This window comes from Phasianus colchicus, chromosome 23 (assembly GCF_987193195.1).
Source record: "Phasianus colchicus chromosome 23, bPhaCol1.hap1.1, whole genome shotgun sequence".
NCBI lineage: Eukaryota > Metazoa > Chordata > Aves > Galliformes > Phasianidae > Phasianus > Phasianus colchicus.
Genome location: NC_143458.1, coordinates 4,262,786 through 4,285,250, shown reverse-complemented (window position 1 = coordinate 4,285,250; position 22,465 = coordinate 4,262,786). Strand labels below are relative to the sequence as shown.

General features: G+C 47.0%; 1 protein-coding gene and 1 long non-coding RNA gene across 14 annotated transcripts in view; one reads left to right on the top strand and one right to left on the bottom strand.

Moving 5' to 3' along the window:
* Positions 1 to 1,391: 1,391 nt before the first annotated feature.
* Positions 1,392 to 22,465, bottom strand: part of GRAMD1B (GRAM domain containing 1B) — a 126,439-nt gene continuing 105,365 nt past the window's right edge. For all 11 annotated transcript variants that reach the window (XM_090123758.1, XM_031599797.2, XM_031599798.2 and 8 more), the window contains 16 exons: positions 15,570 to 15,654; positions 14,579 to 14,682; positions 14,327 to 14,422; positions 13,764 to 13,844; positions 11,837 to 11,952; positions 11,192 to 11,348; positions 10,352 to 10,541; positions 9,857 to 10,000; positions 8,864 to 8,982; positions 7,461 to 7,603; positions 6,702 to 6,805; positions 6,099 to 6,302; positions 5,784 to 5,874; positions 4,282 to 4,389; positions 2,247 to 2,364; positions 1,392 to 1,529 (listed from right to left, as the gene is read on the bottom strand). In XM_090123758.1, the coding sequence (XP_089979884.1) occupies positions 1,440 to 1,529; positions 2,247 to 2,364; positions 4,282 to 4,389; positions 5,784 to 5,874; positions 6,099 to 6,302; positions 6,702 to 6,805; positions 7,461 to 7,603; positions 8,864 to 8,982; positions 9,857 to 10,000; positions 10,352 to 10,541; positions 11,192 to 11,348; positions 11,837 to 11,952; positions 13,764 to 13,844; positions 14,327 to 14,422; positions 14,579 to 14,682; positions 15,570 to 15,654 (1,950 nt within the window). In that variant the 3' untranslated portion in view covers positions 1,392 to 1,439. The remainder of the gene's footprint in view (positions 1,530 to 2,246; positions 2,365 to 4,281; positions 4,390 to 5,783; positions 5,875 to 6,098; positions 6,303 to 6,701; positions 6,806 to 7,460; positions 7,604 to 8,863; positions 8,983 to 9,856; positions 10,001 to 10,351; positions 10,542 to 11,191; positions 11,349 to 11,836; positions 11,953 to 13,763; positions 13,845 to 14,326; positions 14,423 to 14,578; positions 14,683 to 15,569; positions 15,655 to 22,465) is intronic.
* Positions 1,500 to 3,938, top strand: LOC149915190 (uncharacterized). 3 transcript variants are annotated; one of them, XR_016459656.1, is made up of 5 exons: positions 1,500 to 1,620; positions 2,012 to 2,163; positions 2,575 to 2,708; positions 2,823 to 3,078; positions 3,660 to 3,938. It is a non-coding gene; the product is annotated as an uncharacterized LOC149915190 (long non-coding RNA). The 3 variants fall into 3 exon arrangements; XR_016459655.1 differs by lacking the exon at positions 3,660 to 3,938 and adding an exon at positions 3,338 to 3,545; XR_016459654.1 differs by lacking the exon at positions 3,660 to 3,938 and having other exon boundaries at positions 2,823 to 3,298.

Here is a 22,465-nt window from a genome sequence, read left to right as displayed (position 1 = left end):
TGTTTAGAGAGCCAATGCAGTGCTATCTAGCTCAGGAGAGATCCCAGCCACTACCTTACACTGTGGATAACACCCAGGTCTATCCCACACTCCTTGGCAGTACTTCTTCTGTCTTTTTTTATTCCCTAGGACCCTTCCTTATCTCTCCCAGGCTGACAGAGGCCCTGCAGCTGTAGATGCAGGCATGTAAGTATCAAAAGCAAAGATACCCTTTTGCTGTCACTGCTGAAGGAAAAGAATTTGTTTCCTATAGAGCTCAGAAGTAAAGATGAGGGCTAAGAGGTACGAGCAAAACGATCTCGCAGACCAGGGATGAGAGGTAAATCTACCAAGCAGGACAGCAAGAACAGTTCTGCTGCTTCCTTAGCTCTCCCACCCCACGTTGTGCTAATAGCACACAGCTTGGCAGGAAGGAGTGCTCACATATAAATACTTATTTTGGTTTTCTTTTGAAGTTGGGGCACCCTCCCTGTTGTGAGAAGTCCCACAGGCAGCCCTTATCAGCACCGATGTAGATCTTCAGCACAGGGATGGCTTAATGGCAGGGGCCCAAGCACACAGAAAGCAGAGAACCACAGCAAAAGTAAAGGGGACACTGTCAAAAGAAATGGAAGTGTGCTTTCTGCAGTGTGGCTCTCCTTCCTCCGAGCACTGCGGGGGCAGATACTCCTGCTCCCTGCCATCTCCTTGGCTATTAATGCACTATCAATTACAGGAGGAGGCAAACTAAGTGTTTGGAGAAAGCATTTCAAGCTCGTTTACATTCTGTGCTTTGCTCTCTGAACCAAGCTGGCCAGCATGGCAGCAAATTGCATTTCTGCTCCAAGAGACATAGAAGATGATTGCCAAGGAGACCTGCTCTCCACAGACCTACAGCAATTCCTCTGGAGGCCTCCTCTCCAAATGGGGAACCGTTTTGTAAGGGATCGATGGTGATTGCCAAAACCTCTCTGCCCTGAAGCCAGCAAGGTAAGAAAGTTGACAGTGTTCCCTTTATATGTGTAGATACATATCGTCAGTCAGGGACCTTCATGCACAGGGAGGGGAGGGGCATTCACTCTGATGCTTCCCTTTGAAATGACAGAAACAAAACAGACAGACAAACAGCCAGGAATATTACAGAACAGTGGTGCAAACAAGCCCAGGGTAGCACACTTGGGTGCATCCCTAAGTGCACCTCAGTGCCAGGAGAGCACAGCCCTCCCATACACACACACACACGCACACACACACCCCACACTACCATTGAGACTCTCCATTTCAGCCAGTGTTGGAGGTCAGTCCTTCCTCTCGGTACGTAGGCTTTTTTTTTTTTTCTCTTAAAATCTGTATATAATATATATATTTATATTCTGTATATATATTTATATATATATATATTTATATATCCTATTTACACATATTGCACACCGTCCTCTGGCCTCCTGCATTCCTGCCTGTTAGTGGAAACGTTTCCGTTTCTCCTCTGGATCTGACCCGAAGTCCCGGGACCCGATGCCATTCTGGAGATTTATTAGTGAATCCTTCATCTGCAAGACAAGAAACGTCTCCAATGTGCTGCTACCCTGAAGGTGACAGAGCTTTGGGATTTCCTTCCTCATCGGTGCCTCCTCCATCCACGTAAGTATTGATACCATAAACATCTGCTTTTTGGGACTTGTGCAGCAGGGCTGGGCAACCAATGGGGGAATCATCTTCTAACAAATAAGGGTCGAGCAGAGTGATGCACAGGGTAACAGGCACTCACCTTAAGGAACAGCAGCTTCTTTAATTTATGAACACCATGCCAAGGTGCCTGGTGTCTTAGCTGTTCTTGAGGGAACGGGTTCTAAACTGCTGCATCTGTGCTGTGAAGGGCCTGTGCCTTTGTCTCTGTAAGCTACTCTATGACTGCAGAATCAAGGAGAAAAATTCTGCATTGCAAACAGTGCCAAGGTCTTTACAGCACCCTCTCAGATACCAGAGACAAGATACAAGCTGTGTTGTCTAATACAAGGTTTTGGCCCTGCAGGATTTTCTCCTTGACTTGTCTGGGTGTCTGTGAGATGATAGAGAACCCATGTGAATAGCCCTTGGGACCTCCTGCCCAACCCAGTGTCAGAAGACTGACTTAAAGGGAGATGGGAGCAGAAGAGATGCACCTGATAGGCTGCAGTGGTCCAGGTAAAGCTGAGGGATTGCAGGTGATGGGCTGGGAGGACATGGTGACTGTCTACTCACAGTGCTGCTGGGATGTGTGGTCTCACCTGGTCTAGAAGCATCACAGAGGATTTGATGATCTCACGCCATTTTTGTAGCTCTGAATCATGATACTTCTGCTGAGATTCTAGTAACTGGGCCCATTCTGTCTGTGACTGGGGTAACCTGCCAAGCAGAATAAGAGCAGGAGTGAAGCTGGGGAAACTATTTAGTCAAGGATGAGCAAAGTGGACCAGCAGGTGAGGGGGTGGGAGATAGCATCAGTCTCTGTTAAATCCTTGCACCTGAAAGAAGCAAATTCTCTTAGCCTTTTTCTCAATTGCCTATCACTGTTACCTTAACTGTGGTAATTAGGAGCAAAGATGTCTTTTGCAGGAGAGCTGTAGTGTGTTGGAGCCAAATGCCTGCGTGCCAGGGGAGCAGTGTGTTGTCACTGCCTGGGAGATGAGTACAGCAGGACGCAGCACCACGACCACTGATGGGGAATGCAATGTAACATTGCTGGACAGGTAATCCTGTACAGTTTCCATATTTTGGGGGGTATTTTTTTTTTTCCTGCTGTGTCAGTCTTTATCTTAATACCAGATATTCTTTATCATTTAATTACCATCTCCTCCCTTCAGGCCTAATCAATCCTCCAGATGCAAGCACTCAAGCCACTGATGAGAAGATCCCCAGGACTGGCTGCCCTGAGCTGCAACTCATGGGCTCAAGCAGGTGCAAGCAGTGTGCATGGATAGCAGGTGGAGCTTGCCTGGGCCAAGGTGAGGATAAATCTCCATGGAGCATAAGAGATGTGAGGAGGAGCAGAGTCAAGACAGTTGCAGGAAGGCTTGTGGGCATATCAGGGCCCTTTTTGTCACACTTTTCCCTGGAGAGGTAATTTGTTTTTGTATGCCCTCATCTAACTCTATTGCTTTATCTCGGGCCTCACTGGTTTCTAAGGTAGTTAAGCTTGTAGCTAAGCTTTTGTCTTTTGCTGGGTGTCTCTTCTTTATTCTCTTGGGCTTTGCTCGTCTCCAAGACAACTAAATCATTGCTTTGTCTTCAACTTACCTCTTAGAATCTGCTACTTAAAATAGCTGGATCCCTCCCCTCTCTTAGCTATTGCCTGTCTTATACCTCTTATGCTTTACAGGATGTAGTGGAGATTTTCATGTGTCCTACCCTGGAAACTGAGGAGACAGCCTTCCTATGGCTACAACTGCTCCCAAAATATCCTCTCAGATATGTCTGTTCTTTATCCCAGCACTGTAATTTAACAGTTTAAGTGGTTCTTCTCTTACCTTAGCAAATGAGCAGTGGGGTGCTACTGCTAACTGCTGTGTTAACTGCTTCAGGTACACTCCTTGTTTTATGGAGATTTATCCTCACCTTGAGCCAGTCATGCTGCACCTACTTGCCTGGTGTGCTGCAGTCACATGGCTGTGAGTAGAAACCTGCCCTGGTTCTCTTTCCAGGATCTCAAGCTTCCCAGGAGCTTGAGTGCTTGCAACTGTCCTGCTCAACCAGCTTCAAACGTGGATATAAAACAATGACATTTCAAGCAATATAAAAATGGATGCACTCAAACTCTAATAAATAGCAGTCTACTTCTAACAACCGTTGCTTTCTTTGTCTAAAGGAAAAGGATACTTATATGTGGGATCACTCACTGTCCCTGCCCACTGAAAGTCACACAGACACAAAGGAATGGGCAGGGGAGCCTCAGGGTGGATGTAGACTATTTCTCACCCAGCAGGTGGGTTTGTTCTAGGTCACAGCAACTACAGTTAAAACACAACAAAGTTATGTGTGTAGGGGCACAGAGCTAGCTGTAGTATTAAACAGCATGTAAGTTAAATGCTATACTTAACTATGCAGGAAAGGAGAGGGAGAAAGGGAGAGTAAAAAGGGGAGAGAGAAAGAGGGGCTTTTCCCCACCAAGTAGCTTCAGCTAATTACCTGCTTCACCTATTACGTATGTTTCATCCATTACATACAAAAGAGAAACAATCTACCAGGCAGCCCTGAGCTTTGGTGTCTCTAACATCAGCAGGAAACATGCAAGGAGATGTAAAAACAAAGCAGGTGTGACAGTACCTTTCCTGTAACCGCAAGCCCTGCCATGCTGTGAGTGTCTGGGTGGTATACTCCAACATCCACAGTTTGTAGAACAGCATCATATTGAGAATGACCAGCAACACCAGGCTGCAAATAAAGAAAAGAGTCATTTACTGTGAGCACTGCTACTCCACTGCCTGCCTCTCAGACCTGGGAAAACACCCAGGGCTTTCTCAAGGTTCCTGGGACCCAGGTCCACGTTGTGTGTCAGTGAGGATTTACTCTGAGTAAGGGCCAAGAAAGTAAACCCAAAACTTCATCGCGTGAGAGAGATGTGTAAGGAGGAGAGATAGCAATGACAGATGCATCAGACAGGCTGAATGAGTGGATGTACTGAATGCAGAGAAAGGGAAGGAGACAGGAGAATAAGGTGGTTTAAAAAAAAAAAAGAGAGAGAGACAGTACCTGAAACAGATCCTAATGGGAGCAGGGAAGAGAAAAGACGGAGTAGCTGCAGGTTAGAAACAGACTGACACAGAACAGGAGAAACTGGGCTGAGCAGAGAAGGCTCAGAGGCAGTCCAGAAGATAAATGGTGGGGAGGAGGGCAGGAAGGAACAGTAGGAAGAGACTCAAGAGGGAAAGAAGAAACTGTGGGCTTGCAATTACTGGTGAAATTCAACCACGAAAAAAAGATGAGCTGTGAGGCTCTCATGGGCACCTATAAAGAGCGTTCATGCAGGGCACTGCCAGGTACAGGCACGCTGCAGCCAGCACTCCCCCCTTCTTCCTTGTGCTGAAGTGGGAATGCCACCACAGGCTGTGCAAATCACTGCTTTCAGCACATAGGGTTAACACATGGAGGGCTCTAAGCTAAGCTAGCAGCTTACAAGAGAGTGCTGTAAAGTTTCTGTGCCTTTCTATTCACCTGCCTAACCACAGAAGACAGCACTGATGCCTGCCCTAAACAGTCACAAGTCCCACGTTTCTCCAACAGCTCTGAGCTGCAGCTGTAAACTTCTGCAGCCTTCCTCCCCCTAGGGAAAAAAAACACAGAAAAACAAACTAACCCCAGTCTGCCAACCTCAGCCTCCTCACTGCAGGACGAGTGGAGCTTATGAAAAGAGTGACCACAAGTTTTGCTGTTCCTTCACATGTTTTTAGCTTCCTTAGCACTAAAAACACCTGGGCTGCTTTAGTTTGTACTGCTGCTCAGCCCGTCCAGCTACAGCTGCAGCACTAGCACATGAAAGCTACAGGCAGCCCAGGAGGCAGAGAAGCAATAACCACTCCTGCCTTTTCCACATAAACACTGAGTCACAGGAATACAAGAGATCCATATCTGGCTCTCTCAAAGCACACATCCAGCAAGCCCAAGACCAGAAAGGTGGTGGCATAAAAAAGACACAGACTGAATATGGTTCTTGCTGCTGATCTAGTGAGAACACTGACAGGAGCAGAGAACACAAGAAACACGAGAGGAGAAAGTAAGTTAAAGGCTGACTGTGAAGGCAGAGTTAAAATTTAAAAAAAATCACTTACACAAAACTGATGACAAGGAGCAGCTTGGAAACGCTCTGCAGGTGGAAGCCACTGGGGCTCTCCTCAGGGATGTGCCGTGTCTGTGTGGAACCTGAGGAGACAGGTGTGTGTAAGCTATGAAGTGCTGTCCCATGGAGAAGGCAGTGTTTTTCTACTACATGATCCTCTACTGATTCAAAACAACACTCATGGATCCACCGCTCTGGAAAGCCCAAGCCTTTCTCTCTCTTAACTCTCCATGAGCAAACTTCCAGCTTGTCTCCAGGGCTTGTCCAGCTCTCCATCCCCAAGTGTGAGGGGTCTGTGGTTCCTTACCTGCCACATGTTTGATTCGGTGAGCAACCTCCTCATCCGTGGGGGTGGTGACAGGACTCAGCACCTCCTCCAAGTGTGGCACCCGCAGATGGGCATGGGCCCGTTTCCTCCGGCGGACTGTTGATTGCTTGCTCACTTTCTCTTTTGGGGATTGTCTGTGGACCTCAGCCAGGTACGTGCTCTCTGTTTTGGTCAGTTCACTTTCTGCAGTGACAACGAGGGAGAGAAAGCATTTAATAAAGCGGAACTAGCATTGCAGTGATACAAACTGAGCTCTCTACTGGCACAGCAGCTGAACGGAGTACAAGTATTGACTGCCAGGGTATGAGATGACTGTGCCACAGTACACACTACAGATCCCTCACACCTTCAGCCAAACCCTTACCCCACACTTGTGTTAGAGAGGAGCTGATGATCAGCAGGTGCTGCCAGCTGCTGGGCAGTAACTTGGCTGACCCCAGAGAGGCTGGCCTATCTGAAGTCTAATCCCCAGCAGGCCAGTGGCAGCTCCCACACCATTACACTGCCTGCTTACAGGAGGCATGCATAAACTACTGAGAGTGCTGCTGTTGTTGCAGCAGCTCTGGTCACTGGCACCCTTACCTAAATGACGGAAATAATCTTCCAGGCCGCTCCAGAAATTCTTCTCAATGAAGGATTTTACCAGCCCCCAAGGCTGCTTCCTGTAACGTAACTCTGTGGAAACCCTGCAAGAAGGAGAAGTCACTCTCCATTTTCCTTCCGGAGGTTACATCAACTCCCAGTCCTTTGTCAGTGTGTACATGAAAATCAATCATGCCCACGCTCATCTCTGGAATGGTTTCTTTCCTTTGTGGTTCCACATCAGAAGCACCACATGAAAAATCCTTCCAAAGGCAGAAGCAGGAAGGCTTCAAGAGAGCTTCCCCTGAGAGGATTCCCAACCCCTTGGCCACGTGCAGGCAGACATATAAACTACTTAGCAGAGTGAAACACAAGCCCTAGAGCTTTTCCTAATACCAAATTCCTCTGCTTGTCCTGCAAGGTGCTTCACAGAGGCACAGCCTGCAAGTTCGTCCTACTGCTTAGTGCATTCTGTTTGCTGTGTATGGCAACTGCTCCTGCAAACAACTGCTTCAAAGAATGAAATCTGCAGATCTTCTCCCTGGCCCAACCATAAGTCCCCTGCAACAGCTGTACTGTTTCCTCAGTGCTGCCACAACAGGCAGCTGCTCCGTGCTAATTATCAGCAACAGGAGTTTTCTGGCAACAAGGACACAAGGCTCAGTTCTCCCCATCCCTCCTAACGCACCAAGAGAAGCACTCCCACCCAAAGGTGACTTTTGGTTGACAGTAAAGCTGTTCATCCCACCAGAAGTGTACCTGAGTCGGCTTTTGTTTCTGGCAACACGAGTCAATGTGTAGCGGTTAATGGTGTAGAAATAATCATGGTAGGGGACGTCGTGAGTTAGCACCTCTGCATCTATGACATAGCACTCGCTTTCTTGGCTGGCTTTGTACATTGTCTGCATAAAAGACAGCATGCAAGGCAACTATTAGTCTGGTTAGAACATGGCTTTGATAGATAGGCACCTTCACTAGCACTCTACAAATACAGCTCCGTGAGAAATAGAAGACCATGCCAATGCCCAAGCCCCATCCAGCAATTTGCATCAGATACACAGTTCTCTGCCACACGAGGATCAATTCTGAGGGACCTCTGCAGGTGTTATCTCTTCTCACTGAACTAATATCTAGCTTTTCAGGTAGCAACCTGATCTAAAAGGAGAGCTGACCCTGCTTTGAGCAGAGGTCCTTCAAATCTGAGCACTGTAAGAACACATCAGTCAGTTTGTTCAACTGTTTCTGATCTGCTTCTTTGTCTCCAGAAAGACCTCAAAGGGGAACAGATACAGTAATTGAAGACCCATAATAAAACTGTGGCTTTTCTTATAGACTCTTCCCACTTACCTCTACGGGGAGGACACAGTAAAGTGCACCTCTGTGGTTGGCACCACATTCAGAATAAAATAGCCCACATCCTTCCTTGCCTGGAAGTGTGCCCTTTGCCTATCACCTTGTCCTCTCCTTTGTCTTACCTTCCCTGCACACAGTCTTGATTCTGCACAGCACACTTCTTCCCACCTTTGCAAGTTGGGATTCTCCTTCCCTGAAACATACTGCTGAGCCACCCCCATCTTTTCTTGATTCTCCCTTAATATTCTCTCAAGCTAACTTACAGATGTTATCCTTGACCACTTGAATATGTCTCTGGACATGTGTGGAGGCTTTTAATCTCTGTACCTACAGCACCTACTGGATAGAGGTAGCCCAGCTCTTCTAACGCACTGCAGATGCTCCCATTTTTTATTTTAAGTTTTACCTTTTACAACAATCATCTAACAGTCCTCACCACTAACAAGCCTGACAGCTCTGTGGAGAGCTGTGAGACAGATGAGCTGACAGTATGCGACTGTCCTGTGCTGACAGCTCAAAAACCACCACAACAGGCAACAGACAGATGTTAGAACCTGCTGCTTGGTGACCAACAGATCTGCTTTTGCTGGAAATATAACGGTCCTTTCCTTGCAGCACAAACAATGTGAGCTTAAGATCAGCTCTTCACATTTGCAGTGATACTGGGTAGCAAGTTAATACAAGAAAAACGCGTAAACAAAAAATGGATAGGGAGGATGCAAACGTGCAAAGCAGCATGCCTGAGGCAAGAGAGAAAATCACAGATCTGCTTGTACACAGCATTACACCAACGCTGCACTTTCACATACCTGCGTCTCAGTGACAGTGGCAGTTTTGGGAGCCAGAGGGTTGGTAAGGGTAATGGTATACAAGATCACTCTGGTTTGATTGCCATTTTCTTCCTTCTTCCAGGGGTGAAAGATAATATCTGAGAGGAGAAAACAATATTCCATCAAAGTAATTGAAAGGGATGCCAAGTCAGGAAAAGGCATAACCAAATAACCAAGCTCAGGAGAGTATTTCCTTCCCCCTGCAAAACTCAGCTGCAGAAGCACTATAGCTCAAGTAAGTACATAGGAAAGGTCTCCTGTACTAAATGTGATCACTGCAGGGACAAGGTGCATCCTCTCCCAAGATTAGATGGGAATATTTCTACTTGGAGCTGCTTTCAAGCTGCTTTCTCTGCCCTGAGCTTGCAGAGTCCTGCAAGTCAGAGAGCTAAGCAGAGCAGCTCCAGAAAAAGCCTCACTGCAGCACAGCTTCATATTTAGACACCCACAAGAACCACAAGTGTGAGGAATACTTTCCCCTCCTGCAGTGCAGGGAGAAGGGGTAGGCTGGAATAGTCGCTCCTTTTGCAACTAGAGTTACAGGGAAAGGAAGACAGCAGTATGCCAAGGAATGCACTCTTTGCATCATCAGTCTGTGCCAGTATCTGCTGTGGAGCTAGCTATTTTGTTGATTATTAGGCCTTGAACATAGGATCAGGCCTTAACTGACAGCAAAAAAAAAACCACAGATAAAGAATGTGATCTGACCATAAACTTACACATGGCTCTTAGACAATAAACCCACAGTGCCAAACAAGGCAGGTTCTACTTGCTTTTGACTGCCATCAATACAGATTACAGCAGTCCCAAAGACCTCACAGCATTACCCAGTGCCTCTATCATCAGCCACACTGTGCTTCCAAGGGATGTGCTCTACAGCTACACACTAAGACCTCGCTTCTGTGCAGACGTGTGCAACTCACAGGGAACACAGCCCCCATCAGCAGCTGGGCTTCACCAGCAGCAGCTTACCAGAGAACCGGCGCTGTTCCATGAAGTCCCTCTGGAACTGGGAGTCCGTGAAAAGCAAGTCATACAGTTTGTCCACGCTGAAGTTGAACACTTCATTCACATACTGACGGCCGTTCAAGTCCTCATAAAACGCCTGGACTTCACCTGGGGGAAAACAGGCCCGCCAGCCCCACCTTGATCTTCTGTGCCAGCATCACAGGCTGTGCTTTTACAAGACAGTGTTTCACAGAATGGAATTGTTTTTATTCCTTTTTCTCCACTGATCCCAGGACAACAGTAGGAAAACCAGGAGGGGTAATTACCTATATGGCAATTTTTAGGGATATTCTTCCAAATACCCACCCTCCACCCCCATACTCGTTTCCTGCAGTCCAGACCAAGAATTCTTTGCATCTGGACTTTAAAGTCCAGAAAACGAATTCAGTATTTGCTGTCCCAGTGCATCCCTGGAAGAGACAGAGAAAAAGCAGAACACTTATGGCCTGCCCTGCATACCTTCATCATGGGTCTCAGATGAGTCGCTGAGCTCAGTGGGAATGTCTTCATTGTCATTGAAGTCCAGGGAAGGGGAGTTCACAGGGGCAATGATCTCTATCTTCTCTCCCATGATATTTGCAATGCCAAGGTCTTTTTCCACAGGACTCTCTGCTACTGCCTCCTCCTCTTCTGGTAGCACCCCATCAAACTGCAGTGAGGACAGAGCACAGTGAGGGCACGACCAGCAACTAGAAAGTGGGGATTATTTCTGAAAATTATGCATATCTGCATATTGTTCATATTCATATATTATCACACCTTTGAACATTTGGCCTCTACGTGTCTGGAAATTAAATAATGGAGAGGTGAAAGTTACCACGTGGTACTTGTAAAGCACACGGGTGCATTAGATCACATCCTCTCAAAAAAAAAAAAAAAACCACACATAATTCAAGCCTGGGATATACACAGGGCTTTTCATTTGTTCAGACAAGTGCACAAACAATAGTTTTTGTGCTCCAGACAACAGCTAGGTGTAGTTCAGGTTAGAGTTAAACAAGGTGCACTCTGCCACAGTGCCAACAAAGATGGCCATCACTTCCAACACACTGCAGGAAGAGGAAGAATTATAATTCCTTTATCTCCAATTCTCCATTTCTTTTAACCTAAAACTGTAAGTGGAGAAACAGCCTTGCTGCTGGAAGTCTGATGTGTAGCTTTTAGGTCAGGCATAGCTCACTTACATTTCCTCAGGCAAATTCCACGAGCTCCAAAATGATGTTACAAGGACTGTGGTTGCCATTGAAATCCCAGAAAAAAGGATTAGTGATGCCACTGCAATGGTGGAAGACCACTTACCGAAGCTGGTGCTTCACTGCTCCCTGTGGATGTCAGTGTGCTGGCAGTTACTGATTTCTTTGGCAGCTGAGGGCTAGCTTCTGGCTTGGCCTCCATGCTGCTTTTTGAGGAGCTGTCATTGACTTCATTCTCCTCCACAGGGATTTCTTCACAGTAGCTGAGACGCCACAGAGAACACAGGTTTTTATGTTTACACCTCTCAGTACAGCTACAACTGGACACACAGAGCAAGTAAGAATATTTCTGTGCAGTTTCTAGTCTGATTGGAAGCAGAAATGACTCAGAGCAGGGGAGATCAAGCCCAAACTATTCAAGTGTTTATACACAGACTGGCAAGCATCAGCACTTTCTGACCATGCAACATGCTGACTAGCCCAGTGAATGGGACACTTTGGCACATTTACAGGATTACTCATCTCACTCGGCAAATAGAGAAGCAACTATTTCAGCTCCTACCAGTTTCTAGGAGGAACTGCTACACTTTCAGCTTTTTAGCCATTACACACCTGCTGCCACAGAAATATTTGCCCAGAACCCAAAATCTCTCAGCAGAGACAAACAGGGTCAACATATGAAGTACTGAAGGACTCTTGCTCTCCTGAAGCCATCTTTTCTTCATCACAGATACCATTCCCCCTCACTCACCCCATTGTGTTGAAGTCATCATCTGGAGGCACATAATCTTCATCATCACTGGTCAGACCCAGCTCATTCCCATAACACTGGTGGACAAAATGCCAGAGCTCCTTTGGGCAGAGAGGCTAAAAGAGGGAACAGAGATTAGGGTACACTTTCAACCAAAACGACTGAACCATAATGAATACACCACACTTACACTGGGACTCACACTGCCAAGTGCTAATTTAGCACTGTCTAAACAATTTTCATGTTTGACTCCTGTTGTAGGTAATGGAAGTGAACAGCAACGAGGATTGGGATGCCCTTTTTCCCCAACATGAGGTTACACACAGAACAGCACAAGTAATGTGTTTTTCTGCTACTACAATGCTGTGCATGTAACCATGCAAGCAGTAAAACTGTGCTTTCCTCCACATGCATTTTCCCTACCTCTTCTGCTCCATTTAATGTTTCCTACCATACCAAACCCCAGTGCTTTAGATTTCTTTCCCTCCAAGTCTGCTTAAATGAAAGCCACCTGAAAACTAAAGAAACCAGGAAAACTATCTAAAAGAGAAACGAGGAGAAACATTTTTTGCTGCAATTTAAAAATCAAGAGAAGTTACTACTGGGAAAAGCCTATACGTTATCTCAAGTTAAAAACAGAAAATGAGTGAACAAGACCATTCACAAAAGCCCAACTTTTCAGGGATGCAGGTCAGCTGATTGCCATATGACCACATTCTGCAGCTCAAGAAATGGGGCAGAACTCGTGATTTCAGTATGTGGGACATGGATGAAAGAAAACAGATTTTCACATGTGAGAAATGTCTGACCAACGACAAAGATTTCTTGGTAATGATGGAAAATAACCCTAGGGGACTTTTTCAGAATCGCTGGCTTGAACTTCTTCCCACAGTTACTGTATATGGTAAGGCAGGAAATTTTTAAACTAGTTCCTAAAAGTGACCATCAAAAATAAGACAAAAGACTCAAATGAGAAATTTTTATCCAGAATGAATATCTAATTCTGTTTTACCTTCTTTTCACATGCACTCCCTATAATTCACATCTCCTATCAAGAAAACCACATTCTGGAGGTCTGTCACTCCCTCTCCTGCTAGGCACAGATCCTCATAGGGATAAAGCACTCTCTATGCATTTCCTGCCTTGATCATTCCATATCTCAGTTCCCATTCGCTGTGACTTTGAAACCAAGGGCACTAAATTTTGTTATGAACTTCCAAAGGCTGATTAAATTACAGCATACGGTAGCAACATAAGCTGCCTATTGCAAAGTGATCCCTTTGCACACTAGATATTACCCCAACCTCAGGACAGGGCATTCTGGTGCACGATAACTTCAGCCTTCCAGTATAGTATGAACTTAAGCCCAAATATCTCCATATGCTGGCAACCCTGTAAGATCAGCTCATAAGTCTTACTTGTACAGCAAAGCCAGAAATACTCAATGGACAGTGGAATAGATACTCAGACCAAATATAGTATATACAGGGACTCTAGCACAGCAGGTGCATTTCTCCACTTTATTTTAAAATCCAACCTACTGAGCCTTTACTCAATGTACCCCACACCATTCTCATTCTAACTGGAGATGCCCTTTACACTTCTGAAGCACAGACATACTAAGAACACTGTCTGTGCATTGAGTTGTCTGTGTTACAGTTTGAACTGCTTTCTTCTGAGCTGTAATTTGTATTACAGAGCTGAAAAACCTCCTCTCTAAGACTTCCACACCTCAACAGAGTCAGAGAGACACCCATGCAAAAAGAGATATTTGCACCCACAGCAATGTCCCCACTGCATCTAAACACATGTGCTTGCTGCCATTACATCTTTTATGCAAACACATTAGTCCCAGGAACTGTGCTTCTGCATAAATTTCCCACCTGCCTTTCATTCCACCCCAATGCTGAGGTGCTTGCCTCAATACCTTGTCAAGGAGAGCGTTCTGCCAGAGTCTGAACATCATCATGTACGTCCTGTCTCGAGCCCCAAAGGAAGTAAAAAAGTGCTGAATGGGAAGAGATGGAAAGAAAAATCAGAAAAGGCCCAGATGAAAAAAAAAAAAAACCCACCTCTTTGGATCACTTTTCAGAGACAGTGCACAGAAGGGCTGTGCAAACTGTACAGCACTGCCGTTCAGTTCTTGGGCACAGACAGAAGTCCACAGAGCCTGCATGGCTGAGTGCCTCTCGACCGACAGAGCTGGTGTGAGCACAGAAAGAGCTCCATCTGCTAAGGAATACTGTATAACCCAGCTCTACTTCCACGACACTCCACGTAGGAGCTACATACATGAATTCCAGACTCAGCTGAAGCCCAAGGTCTGCAGAAGCTCTGCACCCAGCCCTTTTCCATTCGTGCTTTCTCCCACACCCCATGAACCACCAGCAGTCCATTTAGAAAACTCCCATGGAGGTGGTGCTAACTCCACTCCCCTGCCCGTGACACCCAGAAATTGTGGCCCCAGAGGTGGAGGCTTCCAGGAGGTACCTTTTCAGTGTCAGTGCAAACTTGGATGGCATTAGGAATGAGCCGTGCTGTTTTTTCCTTGGTCATCGAGCAGATATCCTTCAAGCGAACTGTCAGCTACAGTCAGAGCCATGCAGAAAGGGGAAGGCAGAAAAAGAAAAGCAGGTAATGAGAGACACTGGTGAGAAGGACGATGGAAAGAGTGCTTTTAAAGTTGTCAGCAAATATACTGACATAAAACACATGCTCAGTCTGCCAGTCAGAGAGCCTTACCAGCGTCTCCCAGCGGAAGATGTTGCTGTAAAAGCAGATCCAGTTTTCAGAGAGGTAGAGGCGGCCCTGCAGGAGAATGTCTCTTTGTAGCGCACATGAGTAATCTGCAGGTGAACAACAGATGATAATTAAGGAGCATCGAGATGAGGAGGCAGGACAGCCTAAACGTGAGGATAAGCAGCAGCACCAAGGGAAGTCACTCAACATAATTCTGCACAAAGTCAATGCAAAGCTAGAAGGAGCTGGACCACAGCTGCTGCTCTGTCCACTGGGTTGCAATTGCAGCATGCTGCAGACAATCTCTCTTAATGACACATTACCTTGCCCCATTAGCTGGCCATTTGGTAGCATTTTATGAAGTATTTCTAGATTTTTGGGTTTTCCTTCTTACCTTCTAGTGTCCTTGCTTGTTTCTCTCCCAGTTTAAGCCTCCTAAACAATTTCTAGTCCTCTGCTAGTATGTGCATATTTGAGCAGTATGAGACATGCTATGAGATCATCAGTTACATAAGATAAAAGAACAGATGCAATGCAGCGGACAGTCACTGATCAACTGCAGGACCAAAGCCTAAATGTATTTAGGGAAGGCAGTGGTGTGTGAGTAGGGAGCACTGGAGATGTACAAAGGAGTTCAAAACAAGGCAAGTTCAGCAGTGTGCACATTGAGACACACAACCCTGACCAATGGAGGAAAGAGCTCAGACACTAACAGTGAGACCTGGGGAGCACTATGGAGGAGAACATGCTCCTCAAACCATAAGGAGACAACACTGTAGCCGATACCAACCAGCTTTGCTTTCCCTGAGCCAAACAAATGACATCCATTGGAAAGAGTGAGGAGAGGAAATTGCCTGTGGACAGGAGACAACAGGCTTGCTCCCCAGTGGCAGCCTCTTAGGAGAGGGAAATGCTGCATGTACATGTGCTGCTTTACTCCTAAAACCACAGGCCTGCACAAAAAAAGAGCACTGCACAAAGGGACTGTCCTTACCTACGATGAGGCGCTCCGTGTCAGGAAGATGTTTGAAGAGTTTCCTGAAGTCTTCATTCCGTTGTTTGTAGGTCGGACTCAATACCTGCAAATAACAGAGCGCCTGTTAAAGAGAGGGGCAGGCATGAGTATGGAGAAATGGAGTGGGAAAACGGGAAAACCTTGATAAGGAGAAGGGGGATCAGATGCACTTACAAAGCATGAGGCCAGGAGCTCCCATCACAGCAGACACACAGATGGGAGGATGTGGGAATCATTGCATTAAGTGAGAGGAAGAGGAGAACCTGACTTGGAAGAGTAAGTGCAGCACAGAAGGCCTATACTTCTGTCTGCAATGCAGAACTACATGGGAGCTGTGACTGCAGGGGAAATCTCTTTTCCTGCCATCATTACACTGTCCAAGGTACGACACATGCTCAGTTTGCAATGCATCAACTAGCTACCAATCCCATGAACAGCAGAGCAACCCCAGACAATGGGAGCTTAAGTACAGCTGCAGCCCTGACACAGGAGCTTGAGTGACCAATGTCACCAACAGCTCCAGAGTAACGCAGTCATTCCCTCTCCCCTCCCCATTAAGTGCTTCACCTGACATCAGCAAACCCACCACTACCTGCTGGCAGAGGGGGAACGTGGTTGCAGAAGAGGTTTGTGTGGGGACTCAACCATGTTTTTCACTTATTCTGCAGACCTCATGGAAGGCACCAGAGGAGACCGTACTGCTGGCTATGGGGAAATCAAGAGCTGGTTTCTCTCTGGTCTTTATGAACTTTAATGCAACTCTGTCCCTGGGCCTACAATTCTAGCCAAAGACCACCTCCTAATGCCATGCACATGCTGACAGCAGCTCAGAATAGCCAGAACACCTTCTGCAGGCAGAGCTGATTTAAACAGAGGCAGGTGCAATTTCACTGTGTATCTCATCGAATCTCTCATGCTTTATCCCACAAACATAGGGATGGCAGAACAACCTGGGCTACCCTCCCTTTCCTCTCAACAATCCTTTCCTACCCCCTCAGCTGCAAAATACAACTCTCCCAATGCAGAATGGTGGGCACACATCTGAGGGCTCCCCCAAATCAATCTGATTATAGAAGATTCTGTTTGAGAGAAGGGGGAAAGAGGGCACACATAGGGGTGGGGGAAATACAAAGATTGCTTAGCACTACCTTTTCAAAACCATCAAATGCTGTCAAAGCCAAGAAAGAAGCACAGAATCTCACTCATAAACAACATTTCCACTTCCACACAGCAATTCAATGAATTAGAAACAGTATTATCTTAGTACTTCAATTACATGCTCCAGCCCTGTGGGCCCAAAGGCGGGCCTTACTTTTGAATAAAACCTACAAGCCAGCAATTGACAGAAATACGATTTCACTCACCAAACTTCTACTCTGAACATCTGGAAAAGACCTTGGACAGAGATGGGCTCCACCAAGAGCTTAAACCCAAGATTTCCTGGGACCAGCAGAGAGGATGTGCAAAGGAGGTGGGAATAAGACTATAATCAACCCTGAGCTTTGGGTGCATTGCATTATAGCAACCAGACTTAGCAGTATGGGCTCCATATGGAGGGGTGCTCCACTCCCTCTCCCACTGCCTGGGATGTTCTGACCTGTCCAAAGCCTGTAGACACTTCTGCTTAGCAGAACTTCTGTTTACAAACACTTCAGTTTAGAGACACTCACAGCAGGAATTCCATCTGATCCATTGCAGAGAACCTCTTGGGGTAAGTCAGCAAGCCCCTCCAGGTCCCACTGCAGATATGGGAGTTCTTGATCCAGTATGGGATGCCAGAGAGCCCCGCATTCCAGCAAGGAATCCATGGTGCTCCCTCAGCACTTGCACAGCTCCCCGTGTTCTCAGTCAAACTCTGCTTTTCCTGTTTCTGCTGTCACCACTTCTTGTTTAGATTCAATGTCGAAAGAGATTCAGCAGCTTGGCAGGAGTTGACGTGCCTTCCCCTGCTTTCCTGCTCACATTCAGGTCATCTTCCCCAGTGGCCTCTGCAGAACTGAGAGAGGACTCCTCCTCCAGAAGACTTCAAAAAAGAGGCTCATGAGGATAAGCGTGCTGGCAGGCAATGCTTGAGCTCCTCTCTTCCAGTCTTCCCAACTTGTTGCTGGGGGTATCCTCTGAAGAAGGGCTGTAAATATGCCGACAGCCCGAGCAGCTCTGTGCAATGCCTTGTCTGCAGCCTCAGAGCCAGCCCCGACAGCCAGCACTGCTAACTCAAATAGTTCCAATTGCCAGCACCCTGCCAGCCCAGCATTCACAGATCTAGCTGCAGTTCCAGGACTACACGGGACGGTCAGCAGCTCCGAGACTTCAGCTGGTTGTTTGTTTTGTTTTTTTTCTCCTTTGAAACCAGAAAAGCATCCATTCGTCAGTGCCCACCGCAGGCTCTCCTCTCCTGTCCCTCTCTGCTCTGAAAAGCAGCTTCAGTCTCTGCTAAGGTTTCTGTAGGAAGGAGCGGGTGTGGAGATACCGAAACCACTCGCACATGCTTTAAGTTACTGTGGCTGGGTAATTCTGTGGGCCAATGCCCTGCAGTAACCCAGGCTCGGCCCTGCCTCCCAGCAGATGTTTCCTGTAATGGAAAGTTGCTGGACAGAGCGTGCTGGGGGAGGTGTGGGGGGATGAGGGGGGCCGGGTAAGGAAAGACCAGCCTGCAGAACATAGTCATGATGAAATCAGCCATCTGAGATCCACGCAGTTAGGACTTCAGGGCTCAGCTACTCCTGCACGTATTTCTGAGCCCCTCCAAAAGCATGGGTCTGGTTTGGTGCCGCTTCATCAGTTGGGTCACTTTGGGAATGAAGAGCAAGAGCTCCTTCGGGCACCAGCAATGAACTCCCTGCAGGTCTTTGAAGGACTGCTGGAGCACGGCTCCCTGTATCGCTCTGCCCCTCATCTCCACCCTGTCCATCTCTTTACTCAGGCACAGAAACACAAAAGTCCACATCAGCACTGCTCAACTGCAACGCTGTCTGTGGAAACAAGGCACAAGAATAATGAAGAAATAGCCTCATTCTTCCAAATAACCTGTGCACACAGCTGTCTCCAAGCAAACTAACAAACCACTGGAAAGCCACAGTTTCACTGCAGGGCCAGCAAGTGCAGGCTGCCCACGGACAGGGAGAAGCACCAAGCTGCTTGGGTGCACCACAGAAACACTGCTGGGGCCTGTCACCATTAGAAAGGCACATCCATCAGTCACCCCAAGACACAAAGAAAGCAAAGTGATTTCTGCAGCCTAAAGAGGATGAGATATCAGCACTGCAGACAACCATAAGCTATCTGCTTTGTTGTAATGGATGTCCCTTCTTGCTGCAAACAATTTATGGGATTACTTCTAGCAAACCCCTCAAATTACACAGCCACCATCCCCGTGCCAGATCTGAATGGCACCAGCGATCAGATGAGCTAACCCGGAGGTGGGGACAGCAAACATTAACTCTTCTGCAAACAGAAAGAGACGGGACAGGATGGCACTGCAAAGGGTGGAGAGGAGGCTTAGGGGAGGAAAGGGGAGAACGGGGCGCCCAGGGTCACATCTTGCTGATAATACACTGAGAAATACGTGGGAAATCTAAAGCAGCCACTGCTGGGGGATGGGAACAGCACAGGGAAGTTTGACAGCGCAAGAACTGAGAAAGAAATGGTCTTGGTACAGCACGTGGCACAGAAAGCAGGAGGGTCAGGAGAGAGGTGGTATGAGGCAGGGAGAAAAGGGGAGAGGAAAACCTTCACTGATCTGCATGACTGATGGATTTGCACCTAACATTTGCAGGAAGATTTACATCGCTTCTGGAACAGAACAGAAACACGACTGGAAAAGCCAGGATACACAGAGAGAGAGTTCCAACCCCAGTGACAGCAGGGCTGCTGTGCTGATGAATGCCAGCAGGGAAACTGACCACCTGTCCCACAGCTTTTCTTCTCAATCTGGTCTGCTCTCTGGGGCCTTTTTCTTCTTTTTCTTCTTCTTTTCTTTTAAAAGTGATTGAAAAACACAGGGAGAAGCTTCAGAGTAACCACCACTGGCAGCTTGTGGCTAAGAAGTGAGTTTGAATCTATCACCCCACAAGCTCGCATCAGAAACTCATTCCAACTCAATGCCACCACCAGCAGCCATGCTGGGCCCAGTGACCAACACACCTAACATCATATCAAGGCTGAACGGAATGGCCTGCAAAAACACCTGAAGGACAGTGAGTTAGCAGTGCTCCAGGAACAGCTGGACACATGGTTATGGAACCCAGAAGCTGACAGCACTGACCGACAGCACCTCACTAAGTCTCTCACCATCAGGCCTGGATTTCTGCACTAAATCCTGCTGATAAGATCGCTGTTTCTGGTCAGACTCAGGCTTCCATCTGCTAGGTGGGCTTTTCTGATGTCTTACCTTAGTGCTTACTTCTCCTTCCAGCAGCTGAGAATTGCTCTTAAGTCTGGTATCTATAAGGTCTCCAACAGGGTGCTGCTTTAGGGAAGTCAGCACACCAAGCCCAACAAAGGCTGATTTCTTACTGTGTCCAGTCCTGTGATCATCTGACGTAGTTACAGACGGACTGCACAGAAAGGTCAGCTCTTTACAAGACCACACTGAGGCCCGTCCCTCTGTTCAGCTGCTTCTCCTGCTGCCATTCCTCCTGCCTCCCTCACTTGTGTCCTTGCTTGCTGCAATCCTCGGTGCAGACTGTGCTCTCCCAAAGACAACTTTTCAGACTTACTATTTAAGAAGAGCTAAAAGAGGCAGTGAGTGTCTTCACACTGTAATTTTCCCACTCGGTGCTCTGGGATGGTCCTGCACAATGGGTGGAGAGGGTGAGACTCAGGTCAGTTATAGGGAGAAGCTGTAAGAAGGCATAAATGCAAGCCTGGTTGCAAAAGAGTAGGCAGGTGAAAGGGCTGGAAGTAGATAAACACAAAAGAAAGGAGTACAGACTAGGACTGACCTTGAGTTCTAACCATTAAACTGTGAACGAACCTCATGGACATATATATACAAATCCTCCATCTTCCCCAGTGTCAACTGTTCAACTTTCACAGTCATCTCATGCTCTTTTCTGGGAATGTTCTCTCCTAGCTCTCCTGGCAAACAGCAGCCCCCAGATCTGGGGGCAGAGATGGGAACTTACAGAAGCAACTTTTGCTATGGAGAGGCAGACATGAAACCCAAGTGCTCCTCCTCCCCTGAATTCCAGCAAGAGAAGGACAAAGGAGATGAGATTTCTTCGTCAACAAAACATCTCCAATTTGCCTCTGGTTTTAAGGACTTCTGCTGAGGGAATGATTCCTTCTGGTGACCTGTGGAGCTCCTGCATCCCACACTGCCAGCACAGCCTCCTCCTCCATGTCACCAGGGAAGAGGGACGTGAACTCCCCACTGCTAAGCACGTCGGGTCTGCAGAATAAGTCACATCTCTATTTCAGTAAACAAAATTACAGAGAAAAACTTGTTTGGGAGCTCTGTTCTTTCTTTAAAAACAAATTTTAAAAAACTCTCTTAAGAGTAATAAAGCAATCAATGATAATTCGGCACGCAGATGACTCAAACTGCATCCTGATGGGTGAGCACAGATGGGTGAGGCACTGCCAATGAGCTGTAGTCTGCACAAAAGCAGTTCTTCTAGGCCAGGGGCTCCACGTCTGACGTTCCCCACCTAAGACATGAGAAACACCTCAGGGACGTTTCCTTGCTACAGCTCAGCCAGCCCAGAGATGTTTGCTTTTCCACCGTAAGGGCACAAACACAAAGCAAACCCATGGAAGTTGAGTGCATTCATTCTGGTGTTCCTTTTCTAAAATCTCACAGTGAACCTGACCAGCTTGTACTCGTCTCTGGAGAGCAAAAAGAAGAGAAAGCACCAAGAGCACAGAAGGACAGGTCTGTTGCCACATCAACCCATGAGCTTGGTTCACTCCCTTTCTCCCACTTGTCAGTCTGGTAGGGATGCCAATCCCAAAAAGCACTGCTAGGATCAAGAGGAGAACACACAAGGGCAGAAAAGTTGGTAACATATTAAGGAAAACGTAGAAAAAAAGGAATCTGGGGGAGAGAAAAGGAAAGCTTCCAATTGGCAAACAGGGGCATGGTGCTACAAAGACAAAAAGACCAGTTAAAAGCAGCAAAAAATGAAGCTGGCATTCTGACCAGTGATGCTCTGGGGGGCTCTGAGGGCCGTGTGCTCTTTGAGGCAGGAATTGTACCTGTGGTCTGGCACCCAGGGCCACCAAAGTGCCACACGGAAGGCAGAGTGTTTGCTGCAAGCACAGAGAACTTCTTGTACAATGAAAGCAAGGACAAGTGAGATAAATGAAACGTCAAGGCTTCATAATGGGGTTGCTTCTACAGGTTCACTTCTAGAGCTGCTCTCAGCATGGAAAATAAACAGAGGAATCAGACTGGTCCAAGTGCCAGAAAAATCCTGCTGGGAAGGAGCTGGCAAAGAAAAGAAACTCTATCGAGGAGAAACATTAGCAAATTTTTAATATTAATACTGCCAATAGGAATTAATGCCTTCCTGGAGTTTGCAGCCCATCTGCGTCTCCACATTGCTGCTTTTATCTGGCCAGAACGTCTCTACTCACTAGAACATGTTTTGTTTTCTAAAGGAAAATAATTGCGGGGCGAACCACAAAATATGCAGCCAGTGCTTACTCTCCGGATGTACTGTCTCTCATGCTGAAAATATATGGAGGAAAAACAAGAGAACAGAAAGATAAGATAGAGAGGACACAGAAACACGAGAGACCCACAGAAGCAGACCACAGCAAAGCATCGTGCAGCAGGGTGTGCATCTCAGCAGCTACAGCCTGACTCAGCTCTTGTGCAACAGCAGAAGTCACCTTGAGCCATGGCCATGGCCTCCATGTGCCTGGCTAGG